The sequence below is a fragment of the Rhincodon typus genome, chromosome 46 (assembly GCF_021869965.1).
Source record: "Rhincodon typus isolate 14 chromosome 46, sRhiTyp1.1, whole genome shotgun sequence".
Lineage (NCBI taxonomy): Eukaryota > Metazoa > Chordata > Chondrichthyes > Orectolobiformes > Rhincodontidae > Rhincodon > Rhincodon typus.
Window position 1 is genome coordinate 9,040,433 of NC_063377.1, and position 11,330 is coordinate 9,051,762.

The 11,330-nt window shown below is 41.3% G+C and overlaps 1 protein-coding gene across 5 annotated transcripts in view; it reads right to left on the bottom strand.

Moving 5' to 3' along the window:
* adar (adenosine deaminase RNA specific) overlaps positions 1–11,330 on the bottom strand; it is a 144,927-nt gene that overhangs the window by 100,723 nt on the left and 32,874 nt on the right. For all 5 annotated transcript variants that reach the window (XM_048620447.1, XM_020512204.2, XM_048620448.1 and 2 more), the window contains one exon: positions 7,690–9,298. In XM_048620447.1, coding sequence (XP_048476404.1) covers positions 7,690–9,191 — 1,502 coding nt within the window. In that variant the 5' untranslated portion in view covers positions 9,192–9,298. The remainder of the gene's footprint in view (positions 1–7,689; positions 9,299–11,330) is intronic.

The window sequence follows — 11,330 nt, forward strand, 5'->3', positions numbered from 1 at the left end:
TGCCAAGGAAGTTTAGGAAGACAGAGGAAGGATATATTTTTAGACTTAGCTAACAGGCTAGATTTGGTTTTAGCAAGGGAGAAGAGGAAAGATGAAATTGTAGAGGAGATGGTCAAGCATTTAGGTATACAAGAGAAACAGGAAAGTGCACCGGAGTTACAAAAAATTAAATAGAAAATTAGATAATTGGAGTTAAAAAATGAAGAAAAGGGAAGGAGGGCCAGGACAGAAGAAAGGAAAAGAATGTTCTAGTTGGAAAAAATGAAGTTGGAACTTAAAGCAAAAAGACTTCAAGTGGCAGAAGTAAAAGTATAAGATAGAAGTGAGAATGAACAAACTCATCGTAGCTAACAGCCTGGTAGGGAATATATACAAATATGTCCTAACATTACCAAAATTTGATGAAAAAGATGTAGAAGCATTTTTTATTTCCTTTCAGAAATTGGCTAAACAGATGAACTGGCCAGAGACTGTGCGGGTAATGTTAATTCAGACCAAGTTGGTAGTCAGGGCTGTCAGAAGAATATGAAGTAGTAAAATGGGCTATTTTGAGTGCATACGAATTGGTATCAGAAGCATATAGACAATGGTTCAGAAATATAAGGAAGGAACCAGGTCAGATTCATGTCAAGTTTGAAAGAATTAAACAGAGCAAATTCAATAAATGGGTAAGAGCATTAAATGTGGAAAAGATATGAGGACCTTAGAGAGATTATTCTGCTGGAGGAGTTCAAAAATTCACTTCTGGAAGTGATAAGAACTCATGTTGAGGAACAGAAAGTTAAAACAGCAAGAACAGCTGCAGGGATAGTGCTGAATACGCATTAGTGTGTAAGTTGAAATCTAGTCTCCAACAGCAATTTCATTCCGTGAGTGATAGAAATTGGGAAAAAGGGAGATCCATCAATGGAAACAAAAAGTAGATCACACTGGGAACGGTTTACCATATGTGAAAAATAGGAACCCAAGAGGGTGGAAAAGAGGTGAAAGGCCTCAGGTGTTTCCACTGTAATAGAGGGGGACACCGAAAGTCACAGTGCTGGTGGTTTAAGAAACGCACTGGGGAACAGGATGTGTTAAAGGAGGCTAAACCAGTGAGATTAGTTGAAGTAGCGAAGGAAATCCCATGAGAAGTCGAGGAGCTGCAAGAGAGTGCACAGCCTAATAAGAGATGTATAGTAAGACAGTGCCCAATCTCTTCAAAGACTTCACCTCTGTGGGTACAGTTTACTCAGGAAGGACAAGGGGAGATGGTAAAGAAGTTAAAATATTGAGAGGTATGGGAGCTGATCAGTCTCTAATAGTAAGAGATGGAAGTATTTACACTCCTTCTGAAATGTTACATGAAAGAGAGTGATAATTGGTGGAAAAAAATGGAAAGAATTTAGCGTTTCCCTGTGTAAGATAAGGCTGGAAAGTCCAATCAAGACTGGGGAAGCGTTAGTGGGAGCGATTGAAAGATGGTCTATTCCATGAATACAGTTTGTTCTTGGGAATGATATAGCTGGATCACAGGTGGGAGTGATGCCCATTGTAGCAGAGAAGCCTAAAGAAAACCAGGGAACTGAGCAGTTAAAAGAAAAATATTCTGGAATTTTTCTGGACTGTGTGGTGACAAGATCCCACAGTCCTAAGTTAAAGCAAGGAAGGAAAACTAAAGAGAAAGACGAAAGAGTTGAGGTCCAGTTAGCTGACACCCTGTTTGATGAAATGGTAAAGGAAGAACCCAAGCAGGTAGAGGATCAGGCAGAGGTGTTCAGTTCTGAAAGATTTATAGAGATACAACAGAAAGATGAGACGATAAAGGATTTATATCATAAAACCTATTTGGAAAAGGAATCAGAATGTATTCCAGAATGTTATTACCTCAAGAATAAAATCTTAAGGAGGAAATGTAGACCTTGGCAGGTTAGTGTAGAACAGAAATGGGCAGATGTTTACGAGACTGAGTTGGCGGTAGCATACAGACAACTGGTATTGTGGGTAGCATACAAATTACCTGTAGGAGGTCAACTAGGAGTGAGAAAGTCTCAGGCTAAGATACAGAAGCATTTCTATTGGCCTGGATTACATAAGGATGTGGTTGAATTTTACTGTACCTCTCATACATGTCAGATAATAGGAAAGCCACAGGTAGTAATAAAACCTTTGGCACCAATTCCCGCATTTGAAGAATCTTTTACACGGGTTATGATTGATTGTGTAGATGCCTTCCCTAAAACCAAAAGTGGGAACCAGTATTTGCTATCCATAATGGATGTATCTACCAGATTTTTGGAGGCAATTCCATTATGGAATGACAAGGAGTTGCTTGCTTTCTTTCCCCGTTATGTACCACCTAGGAAGATTCAGTCAGACCAAGGGTCCAATTTTACTGTCAAAACTATTTGAGGTGGTCATGGATAGTTTAGGCAACCAATACTTTAAACTAAGTGCATACCATGCTGAATCCCAGGGAGCACTGGAAAGGTGGCATCAGACCCTAAACACAATGCTGAGGGCTTATTGCCAGGATTACCCAAATGATTGGGATAAAGGTATCCCATTTATATTGTTTGTTTTTAGAGATGCTCCAAATGAATCAACTCTGTTTACTCCATTTAAATTGAGATTTGGACACAAGAGGGCCCTTAAGATTAATTAAGGAAAGTTGATTGGTCTGAAGTAGAGATCTCACTGTTGGATTATGTATCTGAGGTGAGAGGAAGATTAAACAGAGTAGGTGAATTAGCTAGACAAGATTTGAAGGTGGCATAGTACATAATGAAGCAAAAAGCAGATAAGAAATCTAAAATTTATACTTGGCCCGCGGGGATAAAGTATTGGTGCTATTACCAGTGATAGGAGATCCCTTCAAAGCAAGTTTTAGTGGTCCCAATCAGATTGAGAGGAAGTTACTTCAGGTGAATTATCTGGTAAAGATGCCAGACAGGAAAAAAAAATTTATCGTCATGTGAAAATGATGAAACCTTACTATGACAGGGAAAGGGAACTGGAGAAACAGGTATTAGTTACTGCGACTCAAGAAATAAAATCCAGATAATTTAGATTTTGATGTGCCTCAGCATAAATTAAGTAATGAGGAAGTCCTTAAAGAATGGGATAAGGTAGTAAGCTGTCTGTCACAGGAACTGAGAACTGAATTGAAAGGCTTGTTGCAGCACTATAATGACATGTGTAGAAATAGAATGGGGAGGACTAACACAACTGTACACGAGGTTAACGCAGGGAATGCTGTTCCAAAAAAAAAAAAACACCCTAAAGGCTTAATCCTCTCAAAGCAGCCCAGGTACAGAAGGAAGTGGAAGCTATGCTCCAAGAAGACATCAAAAGCTGAGTCAAAGCATGTGGAGTCCGCCGAACGCGTTGGTTCCCAAATCTGATGGTATTCAATGATGGTGTAGATTATAGGAAGGTCAACGCTGTGATTAAATCAGATTCGCACCCAATTCCAAGGCTGAAGGACTGCGTGGAAAAAGTTGGACAAGCCACTTCTATCACAAAGTCGGATTACTTTATGGTTACTGGTAAGTAGATTTGTCGAAGAGAGCGAAAGAAGTTTCTTTACTTGTGGCCCCAAATGGGCTTTATCAATTTAAAGTAATGCCCTTTGGAATGAAGAATACACCAGCCACATTTCAAAGAAATATGAAGAGAGTTGTTGTAGGATTGACTAATTGTGCTATCGATATGGATCACTTAGTGATCTTTAGCTATCTGTTGATGGATCATGTCGCATCTGGCAGAGCGAGGGATTACGGAAGGCAAAGTTGGTCATAAATTTGGCAAAGACAGAATTCACGAAGGCGGATGTGATGTTCTTAGGACACAACATTAGACATGGAAGGATGACACCAAGGAACATGAAGATGAAGACCATCGAGGAATTTCCAAGACCATCCTCAAAGAAAGAAGTGCTATGATTTTCGGGACTGAGCAAATTCTATGGAAAATTTGTACCAAACATTAGTAGCATGGTGGCACTGCTGATGAAATTCCAGTGGACAGACCAATGTCAGCAGGAATGAGACTTAAAAGCAGTTTTAACCACTGCACCAGTTTTAGCTACGCCAAATTTCTCAAAACCCTTTAAAGTCGCCATTGACACAAGTGACAGAGAGGTTGGAGCTATGTTGTTACAGGAGGATGATTGTGGAATTTAAAGGCCAATTGGTTATTTTTCAAAAAAATTCAATATCCACCAGAAAAATATCCAACCGTTGAAAAAGGGTTATTGAGTTTAGTACCAGACTTACAACATCTTAATGTTTGCGTTGCAAACAATGAATCAGAGATGGTTGCGTAAACTGATCACAACCTTTTGACATTTTTGGAAAGATTTAATGATAAGAACACCAGACTATTTCATTGGAGTCTTATGTTACAAGCATTTAATTCACAGAATGTACATGTTGTGGGTCATAAAAATGTTATTGCAGGGTGTGTTATCACAGGTTTAAAAGAAAATATGTATACAAGATAGAAACAGTAGTGTCCAATGTATATAGAAATAGTATGAAATGTGTAACTTTAGGTTAATGACCTATGTATCGAATAATAGTAGCGGTAGGATTTAGAAAAAAACCATCTTTTCATCATGATGGGGTTTTTTTCTTAAGGGGAGAGGGGGAGGTGTTGCTAAGTTGGGTATAGTATTTGTGAATTAGAAAGAAGGACTTTAGAATTTTTTTGTAAAATGATATGGGGTAAGAATATGTGGTCCCTTTAAAAGATGAGGTTTTTTTAAGGCTTGGAGATTTTTTATAAACTCTGCAGGCAGCAGCAGATGCACAGAGTTCTTGAAAATGAAACACAGTATCAAAAGGCTATACTGTTAGCAGGCAAAGCAACATTTTTACAAGACAACAGGTTTTTGAAAGTAGCCAACTAATTTAAACCAGGCCCTAGATACCAAATTGCAATTAAATTTAAACCTGAGTTTTGACAACCTAGAACCAATCCTATTGTAAGAAATTAATAGGTCAAGGGTATAAAAGAAGAGGGGCATTTTAAAAAATCAATGTGAGAGCAAACCGCCATCTGAAGAGAAACTCGCTGGCTCTTACAAATCTCTAAGCTCTCAGAGTAAGCACCATCTAAATAAAGGTACGACGGCACTCATAAATAACATTCCTGGCACACGAATTCAATGGAGGAAGACGTTCCTGACTGGAGAACAACGGAGAAGGCAAACAACACTATGATAGTTTTATCCTGGATGTAATTTTGAGAGATTAAGTTTTAATTTAATTTTTATTTAATTTGGTTTATATAAGTGGGACTTATATTTATTGGAACAGCATACCATTAGAATTTTGTTTTATTAGTTAAGGGGGAATTATTCAGTTTGTTAGTAGTTCTGTTAATTTGTTTACTGTTAGAGTTCAATAAATAAAAATGTTACTTGTTGATTATAAAGTGAGTATCAGGGATTTCTTTTATTTAACTACTTCTTTATAACAGCTTGGGGGGGTGGGGTGGTGGTGAGAGGCAGGTTTTACCACTTTTCACACTTGCTTTAACAGATTACAAGGCGAGGCGAGCTTCTCTGGGTGTTTCGGTTTTAATTATCAGAGAGGTGTCGTCCCCTGCTTCGTAACATTATCTTGGGCAGTCTTAAAGCATTGGCCTAACATTTACAGGGGTTCCGAATCAGGCATGTTTCTCACAGCTTGATTTAAACATGCATTTGCAGCAACAGGTACCCAGTAATAAGGCTTCTCATGTGAGGAAAAAAGTCTATGTTTCTCGGCTATATCAATATAGCACCAAGTGTGGTGCTAAACCACACAGGTTAGGTAATTCTTCAAACTTATCCAGTTTCCGAGAGAAGCAGCCACACAAGAACACGATAATTCTGTTATATACAAAATCAACGTGGATATAAGTGTTATAAATAAAACAAGAGAACTGCATTTGTAAAACAAAAACTGAAATTGCTGGAGAAACTCAGCAAGTCTGGCAGCATCTGAAGATGGAAAGCAGGGTTAACATTTCGAGTCCAGTGACCCTCCTTCACTGCTTTCACTCCACAGATGCTGCCAGACTTGCTGAGTTTCTCCAGCAATTTCTGAATAGAAGCGTTGTTCCGTCTCAAAGCAAAACCCAGACTAGACACAAGAGCATCTTTAGATTTAGAGAAAATCTCTTTCTACAGACTTAGACGATACAACCTACTACCAATGTTCATCTTATTTGAAGGAGGAAGTGTCAATTTTGCGGTAATTAATACTAAATGATGAATAATTCAATAATGTGGCCTCAAGTACAGGACTGCATTGAATCCAATGACCAGTGGCTTCAATTACAAGTGTGAAAATCACTCTCTTCTCCTGGGTGGCGAGTGGGATAGGTTAACTGGAGCCTTCAAAACTCAGATGGATGAATATGAATTTTTGTTGGGTAGGAGTGTTGAATGAAGTACAGTAGAATGGGTTAAGAGAGGGGAAATACAGATCAGGTTTCAATTAACTGCATGTCAGTGGAACAACCACAAGTGGAAAGGAGAACTGTGCCATTTGTGGATGCTAAAGTTACACAAAGTTGTGAAAGAAGAAGTCTGTGCCAAACATTCTCCATTTCAGATATTGATATATACTGTCAGTATACTTTTCCCAGTTCAGATTTCCAAGCAGCTGACAGCAAGTTGAGTTTAGAATCAAGCTCTAGAACAAAGACCCCTCTCCTGCCAACTAAGCTAAGATGGAAAGCTTGCCAATTGGCAAGGCCATCCAGTTGCAAACATCTCCTTTATTTGCTCAGGTTTCCTAATTTTAGACGGCTCCTTCTGAGATCCACGGTCATTTAACTGGCATGTTTGTGATCGAGGGAGGGGGCAAACTGATCGTAAACAGTTTTCCCAGCAGGAATGGTTCAGAACAAAGGACACAATCTTAGAGAAACACAGTCAGATGATTCATTTGTGATGTTAAAAAGTACTCCTCTTCAGTAAGGGTGGTGGAAAAATTGGAATTTTCATCTCTTTTTTAAAAAAGGTGGGGTCAAGTGAAAATGTAATAATCAAGTAAATGGAGTTATGAAAACTGGTAGATGGAGTTGAAATGCTGATCAGCTGCAATTTAACTGACTGACAGTGCAGGCTGAAGGGGCTGAATGCCTCACGTTCTAATGTTCACTCCACTCAAGTGGTTTTTCTGCACAGTATCAAAATCAAGTCCCAGTGGCCTATTTCATCAGAGGCAAGGGTTTGAAAGTTGTGAGGTGGTTCTGACCTTGCTTGCCAGTAGGGCCCTAACTCCTACTTCAGCAGTGAAAAGGAGGTCAATTTGAAACTGTCTCTGGATCTACAGCCTCTCACTTCAAGACCTATCCAGTGGTTCTCGTGGTGACCCCAGTTAGTGTCTATTTCCTGGCAGAGGGACAGATATCGGAACAATGGAGCAAAATTCCTTGCAGCATGGGAGGAGACAAACTATAAAGAATTTGGTACTTCCAGCACAATGGAACAATGACAAACAGCGAAAGCCAAGTAACACCCTGTGTCAGCCATCCACCACAGTTGTCGTGCTTCCTAGATACCTTGGGCCCTGCCCACCTCTAGGACCAAGGAAAACCAGCTGAGTGTGCATAGGTAGCAGCTTGCACCCTTCCTCCACATAATCACATTCCTCAGGGAAGAAAGGACACATCAACTGAGTCAGCGCACTAGGCATATAAGAGTTCTCTTACCGCGGGTCATGGGATGGCCCTGTCTGGGCGAGTAGGATGAATTCACACTGCAATGCTGAGCCCTGTGAATATTCCATGAGGCCACTAACTGGGTTTTTCGTTAAGCAGGCACGAAGCCGGTCGGTTGGTGAAAGTGTTGGGTGTTGATCAGCACCAGGCTTGCCAGCCAACACACCCTGCGGCAGACCAACCGTCTCCCCAGCCTCACTCACACGGTTGATGATGTTCAGGTCGTCAGGGATATCGTCAGACGCCCACTGGCCATTTCCTGTGGTGCTGTCATAGTAGGCTGCCTCAGCATGATTGGCCTTATGGGTCTCCACCTTAACATCGAGCAGCAGCGGAGCAGAAGTGGACAGGGAATGCAAATCATTTGCTTCCCCTTGAAGAGCAACTGCCTGGCCATTGCCTACACTCCCCTCTTCCTTGACTTTGACCTCTTCAATGACTTCTCGAGAACCATCACTTTCATCTTGAACAGTCACAGGTATTCGCTCCAAAGTTTCAATTCTGGGCTCACCCAATTCAAGTAGCTTTTTCTTCCTTAGCAGCACTTCTTTCTTTCTGTCTGAAAGGGTCCAAATCGGTGGAAATGCAGACTCCTTGTAGAGATCACCTTGATTTTCAAACAAGTGAAGGGTGGGATTGATTTGCCGAGCTGACTTCAGTCCAATGTTTTTGGCAATCTCAAGGGCAGTAGCCTTCTCCTTCTCCAAGAGGAAGGAGAAGATTTTGTTCTTTTGGGTTTCACCATCTCCCATGTTGGAGTGGTCAGTCATGTTACTGTCAGTGCTGTCTTCGTCGTCAGAAGCTTGCTGCTCTTCCTTGGGTGGCAGAGGTAAAGCTATGCCCTCAGGTGATGATCGCTTGCTTTCACGAGCCTGTTCTCTGGTTTCTGTTTGGCCCACAAGGCGCCACAGAGGGGTTGATGCACCTTCCTTCTGCACTAGGTTTTCCTTCAGCAAACCGTACAAGATGCGGTTGACTATTTTTTTCTGAATGCACAGCTGCCTGGCTATCTGACGCGCTGGTAATCTTTCTGTCGATCTAAGTTTTCCCAAAATAGACAGGATATCCTGGCGAGCGTTGCCACCAAGTGAGATATTCTCAAACCTTGAGAACAGGTGTTCTAATTCCGGCTCAGTCTTGGGGTCCTTCTTCACTTTCTGGACAGGGGGAGCTTGGGGCTGGGGATACCTAACCAGCTGCTGGTTGAAGTTGTTGTTCCAGTTCTTGGCTGGCGGACGGAAAACCCGCTGCTTCTGCTGGTATGACACCTGGATCCTGTACGGCTGCTGATACACAAAGGCAGGTGCCTGTGAGATCTGCCCCGTGAGAAACCGGATCTGCTGGCTTCGAAAATGATCTATTCCCGTTCCTTGAATTGAGGGGTTGAAAGCCAGATGACTGTAGCTGTACTGATCGTGAGGGTGGTTATATCGATAAGAACCTTTAGCTTTTCCTCTATGTGCTCTTCTATCACCGCCACTACCTCTGCTCATAGCTCTTTAATACGAGCTGTGGGGTATGCTTGCCTTTGCTGACACACTAAAGGGCATGCAGATTGAACTGGGACCTTGGTCCAATCGATCGAATCACCTGCGTACACCTGAAACAAAAACAGAAAATTAAAATTATACTAATGGAAAACATGTACAGGTAAAATAAGCCAGGATTGCCAGAACCAATGGCCATTGGCAACTCTTGCTGGAAAACAAGCACAGAGGATTTGGGGGTGATGACTGGAAAACTTATGATCCCTGCCAATGCTCATCGGCTGGAACAGTCATTAGGACAAGGGACTGAAGGATTGCTGGCGCCTGCAAGGCAGCACTGTAAGCTCAATGCCATCGAAGGTGGAAAAAACCCTGCATAAAGCAAAACATAGAAAGGTGTTCCACAATTACACCTTTATCTTAGAGAGAGAGAGAGACAGACAGACAGAGACAGAGGGAGAGAAGCAGAGGGAGAGACAGAGAGAGAGAGAGACACAGAGAGAGAGAGAGACACAGAGAGAGAGAGACACACAGAGAGAGAGAGACACACAGGGAGACACAGAGAAAGAAGGAAATGAAAAGTCTATATTTTGTGCTACCACTATCCACAGCTCCCAGTACAATTCAGTCCAGGATGCTAAGAAATTCTAAGAGCTTGTCCTTTTAATTTGGCAGTAACCAGCAGTATACAGGACCTCAGTCCTCCACGGCACATCATACCAATGATCCATTAGGGAAACAAACGTGACGAACTAAATAAGAAGCTTGCTTTTGGTCTGTGGAGCTGCCACCTGCCAGCTGGTGTAAGCCACTAAATGATTCCTGACCACACTGTTCTACAAATCTTTTCATTGCACTATTCATTGTGTACAATCTGCTAGTATTTTGTAGCAAATTCACAACTGCTTTGCACACAGAATTCAGCCCAAGCAGTCCAGGCCAGTGTTTATGCCTCACCCCACCAACATATTTTTCTATAACGGCTTTTCTCATAGAGGTATCCAGCTTCACCTGGTGTGTGTTGGTGCTGAGCGATCAACTATGCTCTCAGGCAAATAGGCAGAGGTAGTAAACTCAGAGCTGCAAGACCGTAGAGAACAAAAAGATTGTTGCAAGTTATCTGCTGCACAATTATATTTTAATTAAGAAAACATATTTAAACCTATTGCTTCAATTACCCATCTCCATAACCCTCCAGAGAACTAAACAATTAAAATTTCTAGAAACAGTGCCATGGAAAGCAGTGAAGGCAACACAACCCCAACAATACAAGAATCACTAGGTAACTAGTGAGTGGTGCTGGTGAAAAGAATAAGGGTATGTGCTAACTGGACATCAGCAGTAATTTCAGCACACCAAGTACTAACTCTCATAGCACTGGACTCATCTTAACTGTATGTCAAGAGGAGACTGCGGGAATTAAAGAACTTGGAAATAAAATTTATCCTGTAATTAAATTTTATTTTTAAATATAAAAATGAATGTTACTTCACACTCTGCAGGCTGTTAGTTCCAGTATGTTTTTTTTTAAATTAATGGATACAAGCGTGTTGAATAAGTCCAACATTAACTGCCCGTTGTTATTTAGCCTTGACAGATAGCTGGCAGTGACCCACCTTTTAAATGTCTGAAGGCCTTGAACAAAATTTTCATTGTTGTGCGTCTAGAGTTGAGTATTGATAAGGACAACAGGTTTATTTTTAAGAGAATCATTAGTAAACCAGATTGATTCTTTTTTTAGGGAAATCGGTAGTTGTGTGGGTCACCGTGGTTTTTTTAACCCTGGACTCAGTTAACTTTCCAGCTGCCTTTTGAGGATTTTAGCCCCTGTTCCCAGTTCCAGTGACAGAACCACCATGCTCCTATTCCCATGTACTGTTCTTGACTGCTACAGCATTGATTCCATGCTGAAACCATTTCAATATTGCTGAAATATCACACTGAAGCTCATTTAATCGGGTGGGCCAGTGAGCCAGTACCTCAATGCTCACTGTCCATGCAGTGAGGTAAGTTCAAAGCCAGGGCTTGATGCCCCTAATTAATCCAAAAAGATATTAGGAAGAGATAGTAGGAACTGCAGATGTTGGAGAATCTGAGATAACAAGGTGTAGAGCTGGATGAACACAGCAGGCCAAGCAGCATCAG